Source organism: Rattus rattus, chromosome 5 (assembly GCF_011064425.1).
Source record: "Rattus rattus isolate New Zealand chromosome 5, Rrattus_CSIRO_v1, whole genome shotgun sequence".
Lineage (NCBI taxonomy): Eukaryota > Metazoa > Chordata > Mammalia > Rodentia > Muridae > Rattus > Rattus rattus.
This window is the reverse complement of record NC_046158.1, coordinates 16,640,822-16,659,634: the sequence shown is the minus strand read 5'-3', so window position 1 is coordinate 16,659,634 and position 18,813 is coordinate 16,640,822. Positions and strand designations below refer to the sequence as shown.

The following is an 18,813-nucleotide window of genomic DNA, read 5'->3' as shown; positions in this document are numbered from 1 at the left end:
GTTACCACACGTTTGAGAACTTGTTAGCTTTAATTTTTTAAAGCCTACTTTTAATGATGGTTTTTTAAAATGCTTTAACCTGCCTTCTAGCCCTCCACCCACCAGAAGTAGTGGAAAAGAAAGGATATGGGGAAAGTGGATCTGTTTAGAAATGGTTCTTTGGAGCAAATCCCATCTGCATTGTCAGGAAATTGGCAGTTCAGTTCACAGGTCAGCAGCAGCAACTCAGTCCACTCGCAAACCCTTCACAGATAAACCAGCAGTACAGTTTGGTAGAGTTGGGATAGCCAACACAATCGCAGCAGTTGCTTAACTTATCAGAGACCAGGCCTCAGCCAAATTGGCACAGGTCTGTCAGCGAAGTGAAGATTAGAAGCACTGCATAGCTTGTTCTTCAGGTGTGCCCCTCTCTGTCTGTTGAGTTCTATTTGTACTCCCTCCAAACACCATGTGTCCTTCACAGACTTGCCTTGTTATGAATCTTGCCTCAGCACATGAGTCTGTCTTAGCAAAACTCCAGAGTCTGTATCAGCTGACATCACTCTGCCAATCAGCCTGAGTCTGAGGAAGCAGCAAGAAGCTGCAGCACAATTTTTTGGTGCTTTTCTCTCTATGGGGTCCTGACAGGAGCTCCACTACTCAATGTACAGCAAACCAATACATGTCCGTTGTTAGCAAAGAATCCTTCAGCACAAGTCCTTTCACGTGTTTGCTTTAGCAGAACATTCTTTCTCCTGTGTCCACTTCAGAAAAACACTCCTTCACGTGTTTGCTCCAGCAAAACACCATCTGACACAACTGACTTTCCAAAGAACCCTAAGTTTTCACTTCAAGAATTTGAACTATCCTAAATAAAAAGTTGTTTGCCAAAATATAGAACACTAAAATTATGATAAAAACAAAATTGTGCTAAGTTCTAGTAATATGGGGAATTACCAAAGTCTCTGATTAAATCTTTGCAATAATAATGATTAGTAGTAAGCATTAGAGAGGCAGCACAAGACCAAACTGAACTTCTTTTGATGTATCAGAAAGATTAAAAGGGAATTGAAAAGATGGCTTAGTGGCTTAGTTAGGTTTTTACTGCTGTAAACAGATACCATGACCAAGGCAACTCTTATAAAGGACAGCATTTAATTGGGGCTGGCTTATAGGTTCAGGGGTTCAGTCCAGTTTCAACAAAGTGGGAGCATGGCAGCATCCAGGCAAGCATCGTGCAGGAAGAGCTGTGAGTTCTATATCTTCACATCTAAAGGCTGCTAGCAGAATACTAACTTCCAGACAGCTAGGATGCGGGTCTTACACACCTAATCCTGCCGTTCCCTGGGCCAAGCATATTCAAGACAGTGTTTCTCTGTGTAGCCTGCCCCTGTCCTAGAACTTCCTCTATAGACCAGGCTGGCCTTGAACACACAGAGATCCACCTTCCTCTGCCTCCTGAGAGTGCTGGGATTGAAGATGTGTGCCTCCATGCCCAACTAGTGTAGTTTTCATCTTGTATAATTAAAAAGCATTGCAGCTTTGTAATCTATAATTACTATAAATTTGTCACTTTAGTGAATTATTTTGTTAGAGACAGTAAACAGATACCTGATGTAACTATCTTGATTAGAATCTAGATTATAATTTGACTTAATAAACTTATTATGGGGCTGGAGAGATGGCTCAGTGGTTAAGAGAACTGTTCTTCCAGAGAACAAAGGTTTGATTCCCCCACACACATGGCAGCTCATAACTGTCTGTTTTGTTATTCCAGTCCCAGATGATCCTCTTTCACCCACTTTGTCACCAGGCACGAAAGTGGTACATAAACATACATGCAGGCAAAGTACTTGTACACATTAAGTAAATCTTTTAAAAAGCCTATTATTTAATACAGGAATTTTGCCTACATGTGTGTCTGTGTGCCACATTTGTGTTGGTGACTGCAAAGGCCAGAAGAAGGCATAGGATACATGTGAGCTGCCACGTGGATTCTGGGATTTGAGCCCAGGTCCTCTGGAAGAACAGTCAGTGTTCTTAACTGCTGTGTTATCTCTCTAGTCCTTAATTTGATTTTTAAAAATGTATTTTTATTTTGTGTTTTTTTTTTTTTTTTTTTTGCCTACATGTATGAAGACGTAGATTCCCTGGAACTGGAGTCACAGAGTTGTCAACTGCCCTGTCGGTGCTGGGAATTGAACCTGGGTTCTCTGAAAGAGCAGCCAGTACTCTTTTTTTTTTTTTTTTTTTTTTTTTTTTTTTTTTTTTTGTTCTTTTTTCCGAGCTGGGGACCCAACCCAGGGCCTTGCGCTTCCTAGGCAAGCGCTCTACCACTGAGCTAAATCCCCAACCCCTTTTTGGTTCTTTTTTTTCGAGCTGGGGACCAGCAGGTAAGCGCTCCACTGAGCCCTAAATAGTACTCTTAACCACTGAGCCCTCTCTCCAGCTCCATAATTTGATTTTTAAATAAAGACTTACTAAATTATGTATGTGATTGTCAGCACACATTGTTAAGCACGTGTGTAGTGCTAGAAGTGTGCTAACTCACTGAGATCTGGGTTTCAGGCATTTGCTGGATATCCAGGGCTGTTTTGTGGGTGCTGCGATCCAAACTCCAGTTGTGCATAGCAGATATTCTTGCTTGCTGAGTCATTTGATATTTTTCAAAGATACTATTCTTTTTAAAAAGGTGATTGCTTGGATTTTATTTTATTTTGTTTTACAGTTTTGAGACAGGGTTTCACTGTGTATCTTTGGCTGTCCTGGAACTCAATCTGTTAACCAGGGTGGCCTTGAACTCAGAGATTCACCTGCCACTCTCTCTGAGTTCTGGTATTAAAAGTGTGCACCACCACTCTTGTATTTTAACTTTTTTACTTATGTTTGTTCAGACAGGGTTTTTATGGAAAGCTCTGGCTGTTCTGGGACTCGATCCACAGACTAGGCTGTCCTTGAACTCACAGATCTGCTTATCTCTGCCTCCTGAGTGCTGGGATTAAAGGCAAGTACCACTACACAAACTTGGTTAGGGTTTCTATTGCTGTGAAGGCACCATGACCATGGAAACTCTTATAATGGAAAACATTTGATAGGGCAGGCTTACAGTTTCAGAAGTTTAGATGATTATCGTCATGGTGCCATGCAGGAGAAGGAACTGAGAATTCTACATCTTGATCTGAAAACAGCAGAAGTGACCATGAGCCAAACTGGGCATAGGTTGATCATATGAGACCTCAAAGCCTACCGCAGTGACACTTCCTCCAAGGCTACACCTACTCCAACAAGGCCATACTTCCTAATATTGCCACTCTCAAAACACACAGCCTCAGTCTGAAGTATTTGCATTTGATAATTATCAGAAACTTTCATATGTCGTAGTTACAATTTTTGTAATTTCCTTCCTTCCTTCCTTCCTTCCTTCCTTCCTTCCTTCCTTCCTTTCTTTTTCTTTTGCTTTTTCAAGACAAGAGTTTTTCTGTGTATTCCTAGCTGTCCTATCTACAGAACTTTTTATCACTTTATAAATTACACACAGAACTCATATTTTCTCTTTTCTCACTTAGAGTATATATTGAATTGTTCCTAATTAAAAAGAAAGGGGGCGGGCTGGAGAGATGGCTCAGCGGTTAAGAGCACCCGACTGCTCTTCCAGAGGTCATGAGTTCAATTCCCAGCAACCACATGGTGGCTCACCATCTGTAAAAAGATCTGATGCCCTGGTGTATCTGAAGACAGCTACAGTGTCTTATATATAATAAAATAAAATAAATCTTTAAAAAAAAAAAAAAAGAAAGGGGGCTGGAGAGATGGCTCAGCGGTTAAGAGCACTGACTGCTGCTCTTCCAGAGGTCCTGAGTTTATTTCCTAGCAACTACTTGGTGTGTCATAATCATCAGTAATGGGATCTTGATGCCCTCTTCTGGTGTGTCTGAAGACAGCTACAGTGTACTCATATACATAAAATAAATAGATCTTAAAAACATAAAAATATAAAAAGAAAGGTTTTGTCTAACAGATTTTTTAGTTGAATTGTGATTTTTGTAGCTTTGTTAATGGTAAATGTTAGCCTGATAAATCTTAGGTGTAATGTTTTTCTGTGAGAATTGTGTAGTAAATAGTTTGCCTTTGCTTTATAAAAATTTTTAAATTTATTTTTATTATTTTGTCTATGTGAATGTATAACTTGTGTATAGATCTGAACACCACATGTGTGCCTGGTGCCTGGTAAGCTTCCATGTGGGTACTGGGGATTGAACCTGGGTCCTTTGCAAAAACAAGTACTCTTAGCCACCAAGACAACTCTCTAGTCCTGTGTTTGCTTTTTTCTTTTCTTAAACTGAGATTTATCCTGTTCTCATGTGTTAACATGTAGCGGTTTTACAAGGAGAATGGCATTATTGTCTGATTACCTGTGGGAGAATTGACAGTAATTAAATTAAATTAAATTAAATGTCTTTGCTCAGAGATAGAACTCAAGTCCACACTTTCCACCTTCAGGGCTCTTTGAATCTGCAAGTTTTTGATAGAGGAGCCAAAGGGTCCATTTGTACCTTAAGGGTCTTAGTATTTAGAAAATGTTGCTTTAGTGTGATGTGAGAATTAAAAGCATACAAAAGTCATCTGGGTGTGGTGTCCCACTCCAGAGGCAGAGGCAGGCAGACCTCTGAGTTTGAGCCCAGCTTGGTCTACAGAGAGTTCCAGGACAGCCAAGGCTACAAGTAATGCTTTCTCCATTTTAAATGACAGAGACAGATATGCTCAGAAAATTACTGCTTTTAAGTCCTGACTTAATTTTTCATTTTTGCTGGTGTTTTGGATACCTCTATGTAACTAGAAAGTCAGTTTACAGTTTCTGGTTTGGAAAAAAGGTAAGGAGTTGAAGACAGATGCTTGCCAGTTTAGGGGGCAAAGAAGCTAAGAGTCCTTGCTTAAATAGCTGTCTTTGGGTATGTGGCAAAGAAGCAGATCTGAGTACAATAGGAAGTTCTTTTGATACCTGATGCCTTTTAGGAAATAAAGCATTAGGCTACCTGAGTGCCTGCCAGTGGGAACAAGATGAGGAATGAATAATGGAAACTAAAATCTCGAGAGGCATAATGTGATCGGGTTATAAGCAACCAGTGTGGTATAAAGCTTTGTTTCCAAGTCATCCTGTGTTTCAATCTGTTTTGTTGCTCTTACAGCATTAGCTTTCGGACAATTATGGTCACTTACTAAAATTGTCACTCAGGAATGTGAATCCTATTCAGAGGGTTGCTGAAGTCAGACCAGAGCAGCTGTCTGCCTCACAATTCTACTCAGGAATCCAGTTACTTGTGGTATTTCACGTGATTTTGAGGCACAGGGAAGTTAAGATAGAATCTAGTAACATGTTTGTACTGCCACTATACATAGTAATGGTAGTACTTGTCTGTAAGTGCAGAAGTATAACGAAACTATAAGGAAACATGTATCATGTACATGTACATGGGGTAAGACAGGTAGATTAGTAGTATCTGTGGCACCTAATTATTTCATTAGTTGGCTCAGCTGAGATCTTGGATCTGAGGTTGATGATCAAAGAGCTGTAGCCCCACTAAGGAGCCAACATCTCAGTATCATTGGGTGATAACTTAGTAATGCTGAATAATGTTGTTCCTGAAGTGTTTGCCGAGTGGAATTTGTTTCTTAGAACTGTTTCAAATTAAGAAGTCTTTCTCAAGTCTATTTATGATTGCGTTTTATAAGGTGAAGATTAGAGTTTTGTCACATATAATAATGGGTAGTTTAGTATGAGCATTTACTGTGTTCTTGGTATTATTGACTTTTATTATTTAACTTGAGCCTTCCAACAGTTCTATGATTGAAGTAAGTCTTATTTTTGTTTTTAGCTTGGGAAAATTCTGAACTCTTTGAAATTGTGTTTTTTTAAAATCACAGGAATAATGCTATTTTCCCTTCTGTAAAATGGGAGTTAGGATGGAATGGAAGAGATTGGAGATCATGTTTTGTTTGTTTAGTTTAAAACAAGAATGTAATATTTTTGTTTGTTTTTGAGACAGGGCTTTTCTGTAGCGCTGGCTGTTCTAGAACTCATTCCGTAGATCAGGCTGGCCTTGAACTTAGAGATCTGCTTATTTCTGCCTCTTGAATGCTAGGATTAAAGGCTTACCCACTACCACCCTGAGAGAATGTAATTATCTCTTATATATTTGTGTTTTTTAAGATTAATTTATTTGTATGAGTGCTTTGCCTTCATATATGTATTGCATGCCTGGTATCTATGGAGGCTGGGCTGGACATTGTGGTACATCGTTTAATCCCAGCACTCAGGAGGCAGAGAAAGGCAGATCTGTGAGTTCAAGGCCAACCTGGGTCTCTATTCTATACAGATGGAGTTCTCGGACCATCAGGGCGGTGACATAAGAGAAACCTTATCTCAACAAAACAAAACTTCCTCCACTACACCCCTCCAAAGGGGTTAGATCCCATGTAACTGGGGTTACAGCTGTGACCTGCCATGTGGACCTGGGAACTGAGTCCAGGTCCACTTCCAGAGCAACAGTGCCCTCCTCTCCAACACAGGGTGCTTGCCTCTTAACTCAGGCTCCTCACGTGTTAGTATTAGATGATTGTTTTAGGTAGGTTTCCAATGGCCAATGAAGAGCATGACTTAGCAGAAAAGGGTTTATTTTTAGGTAACAAACCTGTCACAGAAGGGGCAGGAATTCAAGCAGAGCAGGAAATGAAGAGAAGCCATGGAAGAATACAAGAATGCTTCTTGGCTTACTTCTCTCAGCCTGCTCTCTTTCTTCTTTCTTTCTTTCTTTCTTTCTTTCTTTCTTTCTTTCTTCCTTCCTTCCTTCCTTCCTTCCTTCCTTCCTTCCTTCCTTCCTTCCTTTCTTTTTTTAAAAAAGATTTATTTCTTTATTTCTTTATTTTTTATTTTATATGAGTACACTGTAGCTGTCTTCAGACACACCAGAAGGTGGCATCAGATCCCATTACAGACGGTTGTGAGGCACCATGTGGTTGCTGGGATTTGAACTCAGGACCTCTGAAAGAGCAGTCAGTCTTAACCACTGAGCCACCTCTCCAGCCCTTAAAGACTTATTTATTTATTATATATATAAGTACACTGCAGCTGTCTTCAGGCACACCAGAAGAGGGCATCAGATCCAATTACAGATGGTTGTGAACCACCATGTGGTTTCTGGGATTTGAACTCAGGACCTCTGAAGAGCAGTCAATGCTCTTAACCATTGAGCCATCTCTCCAGCCCTTGGTCTGCTTTCTAATGGTGCTCAGGACCACCTGCTTAAAGGTAGCACTGCTTACAATGGTCTAAGCCGGATCAATCATCAATCAAAAAGATACCCCTCAGGGCTTGCTCACAGGTCAATTTGGCAGAGGCATTTTCTCAGTTGAGGTTCTTCTAACTTACCATATGAGTGTAGTTTGTGTCAAGATAACATTAACCTCTGTAATACAATGCTTGCGACTTAAGAAAAACAAATTTTCCTCTGTGTGTGTGTGTGTGTGTGTGTGTGTGTGTGTGTGTGTGTACATGTGTGAACATGAACACATGCATGGAGGTCCACGGACAACTTTGTGGAGTTGACTTTCTGGTTTTGCCTCTGAGTGGGTTTCAGAGGTTGAGTTCATATTGACATGCTAGCAACATTGGGCATCGGGCATCGGTCACTATTAACTGAGTCATCTTGCTGGCCCCCAAAAAAGGAGTTTAATATTTCTAGTATTTTATATCTAGTATTTTATGTCTTTATCTGTGTCTGTGGACAAAATCCATGTCCTGCCTCATGAGACCAGAGGTGGGCTCTCCTGGAACCAGAATTCCAGAGGGCTGTGAGCTGCCATGTGGATGCTGAGAACAGAATCCAGATCCTCTGAAAGAGCAGCTCCTAACCATGATGCTGTCTCTCCAATCCTAAGATGCAGGTTCGTTTTTGTTTCTGTTTTTGTTTGTTTTGTTTTGATACTCTTGGTAGATTCCAGACCTGAGAGGGATGCCAAAAGAGTAGGTGTCCTTTACTGAAGAAATGGAGGAAAGTGGAGGTACAGAGTGTACCAACTGGCTGCCTAGTACCAGAATAAGGCTAGTGCTTAGATGTCTAACATCTCTGGTATATCACTTTATGGTATTTCATGTAAAATATTTTCAACATTGAAGTTGGCATTTTTAAATCTTTATGTAAATTATGGGGAGTTTGTGAATAGGAGTTTTCAAACTTGAAGGTATGTCAGAAAAAGAATAAGGTTGTGTAAATAAAATTTATTTTTGTAATTTAAAAGCATCAAGTGCCATACTGTATAGGGAAGGAATAGGACTTTGGACTGGAGTAGAAATCCACTAGAAGTTGAGAGGAGAGCGGCAGTGTCGTGGTCAGGGTTTTATTACCGTGAGGAAACACCATGACCAAGAACAAGTTGAAGAGGAAAGGATTTACTTGGCTCCCACTTCCATATCACTGTTCATCATTAAAGGAAGTCAGGACAGGAGCTCAAATAAGGCAGGAAGCTGGATGCAGGAACTCATGCAGAGGCTATGCAGGAGTACTGCTTACTACCTTGTTTACCATGGCCTATTCAGCCACTCACCATAGGCTGAACCCTAACACATTGATCACTAATTAAGAATACCCAGTAGGCCTGCCTATAGCCCAGTCTTATGGAGGCGTTTTCTCAACTGAGGCCCCCTCCTCTCCAGCGACTCAGCTTGTATCAAGTTGACATGAGAGTATACACCACAGGCAGGGAGAACAAGTTGTTGTTGTTGTTGTTGTTGTTGTTGTTGTTGTTGTTGTTGTTCTTCTTCTTCTTCTTCTTCTTCTTCTTCTTATTATTATTATTATTATTGATTGTTGTTTGAGACAGGGTTTCTCTATATAGCCCTGGCTTTCCTAGAACTCACTCTATAGACCAGTTGGCCTTGAACTCAGAGATCTCTGGGTCTCTGCCTCCTAAGTGCTGGGATTAAAGGCATGAAACCTTTAATCACCACCACCATTTAATCTCACCATCAGCTGAGAAAGAACAATTTTAATGGTCTAGGATTGTAGGGTAAGGAAGGCTTTTGAACTAGGTCCAGATTTGAGAAACACTGAAAGTGCCCTTGTGAGTGATAAGATGGACTATAAAGGGAATTTGGAAGAGTAGCAATGTGATTTTAGGATCTTGTTTTTTCTCTATTCTGTTGCCCTGGCTAGTCTTAAACTTCTGTATAGACCATGTTGACTTCAGACTTACGGAGATCCACCTGACTATACCTCCTGAGAGCTGGGATTAAAGGCATATGCTACCATGCCTGCCTTAGAATTTTATGATTTTCTAAAAAAACAATCTTTAGTTTTATGTGCCTGAGTATTGTGTCTGGGTACTAGTTGTATCTGGGAGCCTGTGGAAGCAAGAGGAATTAGATGCCCTGCAACTGGAGTTACAGACAGCTGTGAGTCAGCACATGCATGGGTTCAGGGAGCTTAACTGGGATCATCTGCAAAAGGAGTTAAGTGATCGTAACTGCTGAGCCTCAGGATTTTATGATTTAAAATTTATTTTATGTGCACAAGTGTTTTGCCAGCATGTGTGTATGCCCATGTGTGTGCCAGTGGAGGCTCGAAGGGGCAATTGGACTCCTTGGAGCTGGAGTCTGAGCAATTTTGGCTTGGAGAATGGAAATTGATGGTATCTGAAATGTGGGTTGGGGGAGTATAGGGAAAGCAGGTTTCAAAAAGAAAATAGAGGGGCTGGAGAGATGGCTCAGTGGTTAAGAGTAATGACTGCTCTTCCAAAGGTCCTGAGTTCAAATCCCAGCAACCACATGGTGGCTCACAACCATCTGTAATGGGATCTGATGCCCTCTTCTGGTGTGTCTGAGGACAGCTAGCTACAATGTACTCATACAAAATAAATATTAAGAAAAAAGAAAATAGACTTAGTTTGCTATCTTGAGTTTGATGGAACCTACAGAAGGGCTTATTTGTTGTGTGTATTTACTTACGGTGAGCAATCCAAAAGGTCGGATGGTTTATTTTCTTGTAATATTTAGTCCTTCTTTTCCTACTTTACTAACTTGATACTCTTACCATCAGAATGTGATTTCTCATGGATATAGGTACTGGGTAGCTACAAATTCATCCTGAGAATAGTTTTTGGGTTTGTTTTTTGTTCTTTTCCCTCTGAAACAGGTCTTTGTATAGCCCTGGCTCTCCCAGAACTTAGTATGTAGACCAGGCTGTCAGGCTGGTCTTGTCTCACAGAGATCCATCTGCCTCTGCTTCCCAAGTGCTGGAATTAAAGGCTTGTGCTACCACACCTGGCTTGTATTTTTAAAATACAGTTTTTTTTTCCATTTGTTTTGTAATTTTTGTTTTGAATCAGGGTCTCATGTAGTCTACACTTGTATTGCAGTTACTATGTAGCTGAAGCTGGTTTGAACTCATAATTTTGCCTCTTTCTTCCATGGGATTGCAGAAGTGCATCACCATGTCTGGCCTCTTATACCACCACCAACTCTTATACATATGTAATGTTCAGAAAATACCCTAATGAACAATATGTACACTAGAATGTAATCCTTTCCTATGGTTAATTTTATATGTCTTTCAATTTTGTTCTTTATCATTTCTGTTCCTGAGATTAGACTCTGAAAGCATCATGCTTCCATATTATACTTTTATATTAGAAGTGGTTTTCTTGTTGTTGTTGTTTGTTTGTTTGTTTTTTGAGATAAAGTTTCGTGTAGCTCAGACTGGCATTGAATTCACTGTTTAGCACAAACTGGTCTTACACTTGCTATAGGATCCAGCTATTTTGTATTCTTGGAGGTTCTCACTCAGTCTCCCAAGTGCTGGGATTGAGGAAGAATGTCACCATGCTTGGCAAGAAGGGATTCTCAGTGGGAATAAGAACGAGATCCATTGTTCTGGGGTCATTTCCTCAGTTGAATCTCACCTTAGTAATCTTTTTCTCCTAAAGATTTGGCTTTTGCTGTTCCATCAAGCTATCTGTTGAGGTTGATATGGAAAACTTTCTGATTTTTGTGGTCATTTCATGTAATGCTGTACAGTAATCTATTTAAATCTGTAAGATGGAGATAACAGTAGCTACCTGGGGAGAATTCTTATGAAGCATCCAGGCAATGTCAGACACACTAAAAATTATATAAATGGCATCTGGCAAATTATTTTATATTTTTTCTATGTATGGATTTTGAAGTTTCTTTGACCTCTAAGCCAAATAAAGAACTACTAATTCTTGTTCCTCCAAAGATCCAGAAGTGCTAAATAAAAAATGTTAGAGGCTCATCAAGACACACAGTTTTTGGAGAAAGACTTGTACTGTTTTCCCACAGAAACGGTAATGGCCTCTTACTCACTAGACCAGTTGCGTCCCAGACTGTTTTCCTTTCAGATTCTGTAGCCATAGCCTTGAAGCTGTGTGTTTTTGTTTTTGTTTTTGTTTTTTTTTAATATTTTAATTGAAGTGTTGTAAATTTGGTTTGGCTTTTCTACCCTTAATCTGCTTTCAAGGCTATAATTACAAAGCTAGAAGCTTGAAGAATGTTATGAAAGGTGATGTAGGCTGATAAGAGGGATGTTATTAATGTTTCCATAGAAATTCAGGCATTCCTCATAAGCTGCATTTACACCTAACAGATGACTATGTGGGCATACTAGGTTATATAACTAAGAACCTAAATATGCTATGTCCTGTACACTTTCACACTTCCTGTGTGTGTGTGTGTGTGTGTGTGTGTGTGTGTGTGTGTGTGTGTGTGTGTGTGTATCTCCTTAGATAACACATTAAAGAAATGAAATGACATTAGGAGATGGGCATTTTTGTTGTTGGTATTTATAAATGTGACCTTGACATTTGTGAAGCTGGAGAAGGCTTGTTATTTACTTGAAGCTCTGCCAGCTGGCTTTTGTGTGGATGTGAAGTGCAATATCTTTTCATTCAAAAGTATTTCTTGCTATTACTAAAGTATGGCTTGTTAGGTTGCCTGTGTAAAACAAAAAGCTAATGGGTATAAAATGACACCTCACTTGCTGGGCAGAAGAGCAAGAGAGATGTGAAGTTAATGCACAGCCAATGCAAAGGTAAATGGTAAATCTGCTTGGATGTGGAGCTTGCTTGTAGACCACAGACATGACAAACAGTGTGGCAGGCTGTGGTCAAGCTACTTCTCTTCTCACAGTCAGTCAGTCATCACACCAGAAAGAATCTAGGAGATGGGTGGGATTGGTGGTAGTTCCTGTAAGTAGAACCCTTTCAGCTATGCCGTATTTGTAAGCGTCTCCAAGAAAGCCTTGTTTTATAAAAACTCCATGTACTTTGACTTTTCTGGTTTATATTTTAGAACTCACTATATTGAAGTACATTTGGGCTGCCATTGACCAACTTCTTAGATATGTACCTGGTAAGCAACTTACCTGCAGGGTAAAAGACCCAAACCTTTCATGTATGGTAGTTAAATAAAGGTCTTTATGATACAACCATGCGTTCTGCTTCTCTTTTTATTGCTTTCATTTCCATGTTCTCTGAATTTTGTTCCTTGGATAGTCTTATAGTCTTGTTGGGTCAAATGCTGTCTTCTTTCTGATACCCCCATGTTTTACTACTTCTCTTTTCTCACCAGTACTGATTATAGCTATTAAGTGCTTTCACTGCCTTGAGTGCTCCATATCATTGGATCTTTATAGCAGTCCTTAGACAAAGATTGGATCATAATGGTGAAGTCACTCTCTAAACCAACACAAGTAATGGTGCCAGAATTCAAAGCTTTCTGAGGCTGGTGAGATGACTTAAGAGTGAAAAGTTGTTGCCATGTAAGCCTGAGGACCTGAGTTTGATTCCTGGAAACTACATAAAAGTGGAAGAAGAGAACTGACTCCACAGCGTTGTTCTGACTAAACATGCCATACATACACATTCATTGGGGAGGCAGAGGCAGACAGGTCTCGAGTTTAAGCCCAGCCTTATCTACAGGACAACCAAGGCTACACAAAGACCCTGTTTTGAGAAACATACAAATTTAAAAGAAAAAGGAAGAGTCCTAAACTTAGAGCCATTTAGGGACCACATGTCATAGCTGATTTACCAAACTAGTTGCTCATGGTGGCTATTTGTATTGACATTTCACGTTGGCTTTCGGTTGTTAAAGAGACAGGCGAGTGTAGGATTCCTTTTCACTATGTATTTATTTCCAGCTATGGTAAGGGAATATAAACTTTGCCATATATTTATAGTTTGCTTGCTTATATACTTTTCTGATAGTTAGGGAATTGTTTGTTTATCAGTCCTTTGTTTTGTTTTTTTTTTCCTTTTTGTTTGTTTTTTGAGACAGGGTTTTTATGTGAATCCTTGGGTGTTCTGGAACTTAGTCTGCAGACCAGTATGGCCTTGAACTCAGAGAACCACTTGCCTCTGCCTCTGCCTCTGCCTCTCTGCCTCTGCCTCCTCAACTTTTGTTTAGACGACCACAGATAGGATAGTTCTCTGTTCATCCCATCTTATAGCAAGGTTGGAGTTAATCTTTCTTGTATTCTATGGCTACAAAGAGAAATAAGTCTCCAAAGAAAAGTTAGTTGTTAATAGGAGGGAGGGAGTGGTTGGCAGACAAATAAAAGGAATGGATTTGCTCTTCAATCCAGGATTTTCAACTTGTGAATCTTGACTCCTTTGACAAACCTCTGTCTCTCAAAATATGATATAGTTCATAACAGCAAAATTACAGTTGTGAAATAGCAACAAAAAATAATTTTATGGTTGGGACTCACCACTATATGAGGAACTTATTAAAGGGTCATGGCATTAGGAAAGTTGAGAACCACTGCTTTAACCCATCATTCTTGGAATTTTCAGGTTTTGCGTCACTCTGTCGAGTTCAGAATGTTGGTTACTTTTAGAGGATGTATTAAGCTTTATCCTTAAAAAAAGATTTATTCATTTATTTTATATATCTGTATGAATGAATGCACACCAGAAGTGGACATCAGATGGTTGTGAGCCACCATGTGGTTGCTGGGAATTGAACTCAGGAAGAACAACCAGTTCTCTTAGCAGCTAAACTATCTCTTTCTGCCCTGCTCTATCTTTTCTTGATACCTCAAATGCAGTCTTTTTGCCTAATGAAAACTTGAAGCCTCAACTCAGGGTTTCCTTGCCTTGCCTTGCCAAGTCATATAATTAAAATGGCTTTTATCCTTGTACCTTTCTGTCTTCTTGCACTCACTGTATTTTTAGGGCAATATAGGTTCATAAGCAAATGACTGCTTAGTCTCATGTTAACGTTCAGGATTCTGGTATGTTCTGTAACCTGTATATAGAAATGGTTATTTCTTTATTGCCTAATGCTATGATCTGAAGGTTTGTGTCCCTCCAACATTCTTATGTTGAAATCCTACCCACAGGTGATTATATTAAGACTGGGAAAGAGGTGGTTAGGTAATCAGGGATCTTAGTTTCTGAATAAAAGAGAACCCGCTGGACTCATTTATGTCTGTTTTATATGTGAAGACCAGCGAGGTATGACCTGTGAACCAGAAGGCTGGCTTCTACTAGACACTGGATCTGCTGAATCCTAGCCTTTATAACTATGAGAAATAAATTCTGTTATTTAGAAGCAATCTGTGGACTCAGAGACTGGTATCTCACCACCGCTGTTCCAGTCCCCATTGCTGGTACTTGAAGTATTATAGACACTGTAAGTAGCCTTCTCAGATTACTACTTTTCAGTGGCTTCAGAATTCTATTGTTTGAGGTTCATTCTCTTGCAGACCTTCTGCATTGTGCAAGCTAGATATAGATCTTCTCATTCTATTACTTTCCTACCCTAGACTGGAGCAATAGTCTTTTTGCATTTCTGTTTACATCATCTTGGGTTTGAGTACCTTCTGTAATATCAAGAGATAGAAGCGGTTTCACTGGCTAAACATAGTCCCTACATTTGAGGAGTTTGTTACCTAGTGAAAGAGGCATTTAAACCATAAGTATGGTTTACTTTGTAAATATGGAAGTCTTTCCTGTTTCATAGTTGTAATTGTGATTTGACTTATTTTAACTTGAGACTGTGTGTGGGAGGGTGGTGGTAGTGGTGGTGGTGGTAGTGGTGGTGGCGGTGGTGGCAGCAGGGGAGACTGCCAGTAAGGAAGGTGATATAGCATGTTTGGTAGGTAGGTGGTGGTACTAGCCCAGGCGGGCCTTGACCTCCTGGTGGTGGGAGATGTGGGGAAAGGAGGGAGACCTGTCTGGTCTTGAACTGGTACTGATCCTCCTGCCATAGTCTCCTGAGAATGGGGATTGCCAGTAGGAGCCACCACATCTGACTTAGGGCCTTTAAGCAGTTCACTTACGACTTGAATCCTTGTTGCATGTGGCTCTGAGTTGGCAGCTTGCCTTGATGACATGAATTTTTTTATGTGTGGTTTACTCTGAGTTTTGCTCCATTATTTTTGTATTTGCTATTACTACAGTTGATGTTTATCGACCAGCTGTGTTTTAGGTTTGTGTAAGGTAAAGGAATACATGTGAACAGAACCTGACAGGACCCCTGTTCCCAGGGAACAGTCTTAACAGTGGAATCAAACATTAAATGAATAATTTTATGATAATAAGTGCTAAGGCCTGGGAAACTGATGCCTGTCTAGCCATCAATTTTGAACTGTTACTTCCCTATATAACTACTGTTACTAGGAAACATTCTCATTTCCAAGTTGATCGCATATTCTGTTATGTTCTGTGCTTTGGTGTTCTTAGAAACCAATCACATTAGAAGTCAGTTATGCTTTGTATAGTTAGCCACAATAAGCTTAGACCCAAACCAGTCACCCAGGAGCCCTTCCTGCACCTGTATGATAAGCTGCCCCTGGGATGGACCCAACATGAAAGAGACACCTGCACCAATATGAGAAGCCATTTGGATTGAGACTTCCATTTTAAGTTGGGATTGAATAAAGTTTTAAGTTTCCAAGACCTCTCTGGGAATTGGCATCCTACTTAGCAGAAAGAGACATGTACATTGGTAACGGAAATTCTGGTTGGCAAGTTAAGACATGAATGTTAGGCAAGGCAAGCCCCTCACCACAGTTGAATAACCCAACCAACGAGGGCAGGATAAATGTACAAGGACATGTTCCTAAAGAAGTCCCCTATCCCTAAATCCTTATTGGTGGAATAACTTGGCACAGATGTTTGTGAATTTCAGGCTTAAAAGCTCTATAGAATCCCGGCTCCCAGTCACAGTTCAGCTCCTGAGTCTAGAATGCATCCCTGCTCTATCAGTCTTGGGGTTTGCACTCAATAAATCAGCCCTGTTTGACTGAGATTGGTGTGTGAGTGGTTTGTGCAGCGATTTCCAGACCCCAACAATAAGGACAGTGGAGAAACAGCTACAAGTGTTACAGATAGTTTTAACTATGATTTTGACCTTATATATGAGAGACAATAGTTAAGGATACTAGAGAACACTTTTCTGAGAAAATAGCTAAAGATGAGTAGAAGCTAATGAAGAGAAAGGTAGTTATTGTCTGAAAAAATAACTCTCATCAAGTGTGTACAAAGGACTCACTGTGTTTGCCACTTAATATGCTTGTTTTCTCTATAGAGTGTTATTTACATGCCAAGCAGATACAAAGCACAGGTGTTATTAATATGAAATATCTTTTGTAATGTTAATTCTAATGCTTATTTTGTTGGTTCTGGGAATTAAGTCCAAGGCTTTATTCTTGCTAAGTACACTGTCTTGTGAGCAAGCATAGGATAAGCATACTTAGTAATGGAAAAATTAGTTTTATTTGTGTGTATGTAAAGTTTTTTGAGAGTTTTGTTTTGAGACTGGATCTCATATATTCCAGGCTGACCTTGTATTTGCTATGTTATCAAGAATAACCTTAAATCTCTGGCTCTCCTGTGTCTGTTGAGTACTGTCTATTGAGTACTGGGATGTAGAGAAATTTTAATCCAGCAACATGGCTGCTCTAGCAAGAGATCACAGGCAAAGATATGATCTGTCTAGAATACAAACATGCCCTGGATTATAGTATGACCTGGCTGAAATATAGACATATTCTTTAATCCCTAACAATGAAGGTTAGTTTGTAGAAGGAAGCAGCCATGTTTGAAAGTAACCTCTAATTAAGAGGCAGACAAGTAACAATCAAGAAAAGATTTGGCAGAATGAGTCAAGAGGTAGGATACACACAACTCATAGGAGAACAACAGAGGAAGAGAGGCTACTTAAGAGCAGGGAGAGGGGAAAAAAGGTGTGGTGTGTGTATGGCAGGTGTTTGGTCAGGGCGGTTTTACAGAAACAGGTTTCAGAGAGAACAAGATAGACACAGTTGAAGACAGAAGGAGCCAGAAGATTAGACCATATTGCCAAGGTACATATGAGGCCAAGCAGAACAATTCAGTCAGAAGCCAAGAGAAGCCAGATTGAATTAGTCAGCTTGGAAGGTTAGCTTGTAAGGAGGCTAGAAGTTGGGCTGGAGAGATGGCTCAGCGTTAAGAGCACTGACTGGGGCTGGGGATTTAGCTCAGTGGTAGAGCGCCACCTAGGAAGTGCAAGGCCCTGGGTTCGGTCCCCAGCTCCGGAAAAAAGAACCAAAAAAAAAAAAAAAAAAAAGCACTGACTGCTCTTCCAGAGGTCCTGAGTTCAAATCCTAGCAACCACATGGTGGCTCACAACCATCTGTAATGAGGTCTGATGCTCTCTTCTGGTGTGTCTGAAGATAGCTACAGTGTACATATATATAATAAATTAAAAAAAAAAAAAAAAAAAAAAGGAGGCTAGAAGCCTAGGCCTAGGGATAGTTAGTGTAGAGAAACATACTGGGTTCAACTCAGGCCCTGTATTCACTCACACAGCTTGGACATGTCTCTCATTCATCCCTTCATCTGAGGAAATAAGAGACATTTACATTTGTACTGAGATTGTAGGCATGTACCACCCTGCCTAGTTCATACAGTGCCAGAGATCAAACTGAGGGCATCATGTATGCTAAGCAAGCACTGTAACAACTGGGTTTTATTCCTGACCCTAACTGGTGATGATCTTTAGTAAACTCATCTTGTATATTTGTTTTAATTTCTTGTTTGCTTTGCTTTCTTTTGGGACATAATTGATACCATTAAAAAAAAACCATAAATATTAAATGAGATTTAACTTTCCTACTAGTTTTTATTCCAATAGACATTGGCATTTATATTTACTGTGCTATTGTTTATTGAGTCCCTACTGTGTGCTAAGGAATATTTCTAAACTCTCTCCTGGTACAGCTCTGGTACATGCACCATTTCTATATTTAGGTGATGAATAGAAACCCAAGGAGGAAGGGGTCCTTACAGTAATCAATTGTTAGAACTAGGATTTAAACCCAAACTAAGTTTTGAGTCTAACTTAGAGTATGGGAGTGTTATTGGAAATTCAAACCAGTATTTTGCTCATCCTCAGCAAGAACTGTGTAACATCCTAGCCTGAACTCTGAATCCTCCCCCATTGAATGGTATTTGATTTTTAATATTTAGAGTCAGCTTGGAGTAATTGAAAAATAATAATTGTTTTTTCCCTATTGTTCTCTCTTTAGGTTTCTGTCAGGATGAATTGGCAGAGCTTGATCCAGGCACTAGTAAGTTCTAAATGTTACCCAGTGTTTGCTGGGGAGAAAAGGGGTGACTGTGTACTTGCCTGTGTCAGACTTCAGGGCTCTTTGATCTGTTACTTGAATGGCCCTTACATTCATTGTATCTTCTTTTTTTTTTTTTTTTTTTTTTTGGAGCTGGGGACCCAACCCAGGGCCTTGCGCTTCCTAGGCAAGGGCTCTACCACTGAGC

The 18,813-nt window shown here is 39.9% G+C and overlaps 1 protein-coding gene across 4 annotated transcripts in view; it reads left to right on the top strand.

Moving 5' to 3' along the window:
• The window catches only part of Nr6a1 (nuclear receptor subfamily 6 group A member 1), a 183,570-nt gene that overhangs the window by 19,219 nt on the left and 145,538 nt on the right, over positions 1–18,813 (top strand). For 3 of the 4 annotated variants that reach the window (XM_032903231.1, XM_032903230.1, XM_032903229.1), the window contains exon 2: positions 18,567–18,608. The exons of the other annotated variant lie outside the window; for it this stretch is intronic. In XM_032903231.1, coding sequence (XP_032759122.1) covers positions 18,567–18,608 — 42 coding nt within the window. The remainder of the gene's footprint in view (positions 1–18,566; positions 18,609–18,813) is intronic. 4 annotated transcript variants of the gene reach the window in all.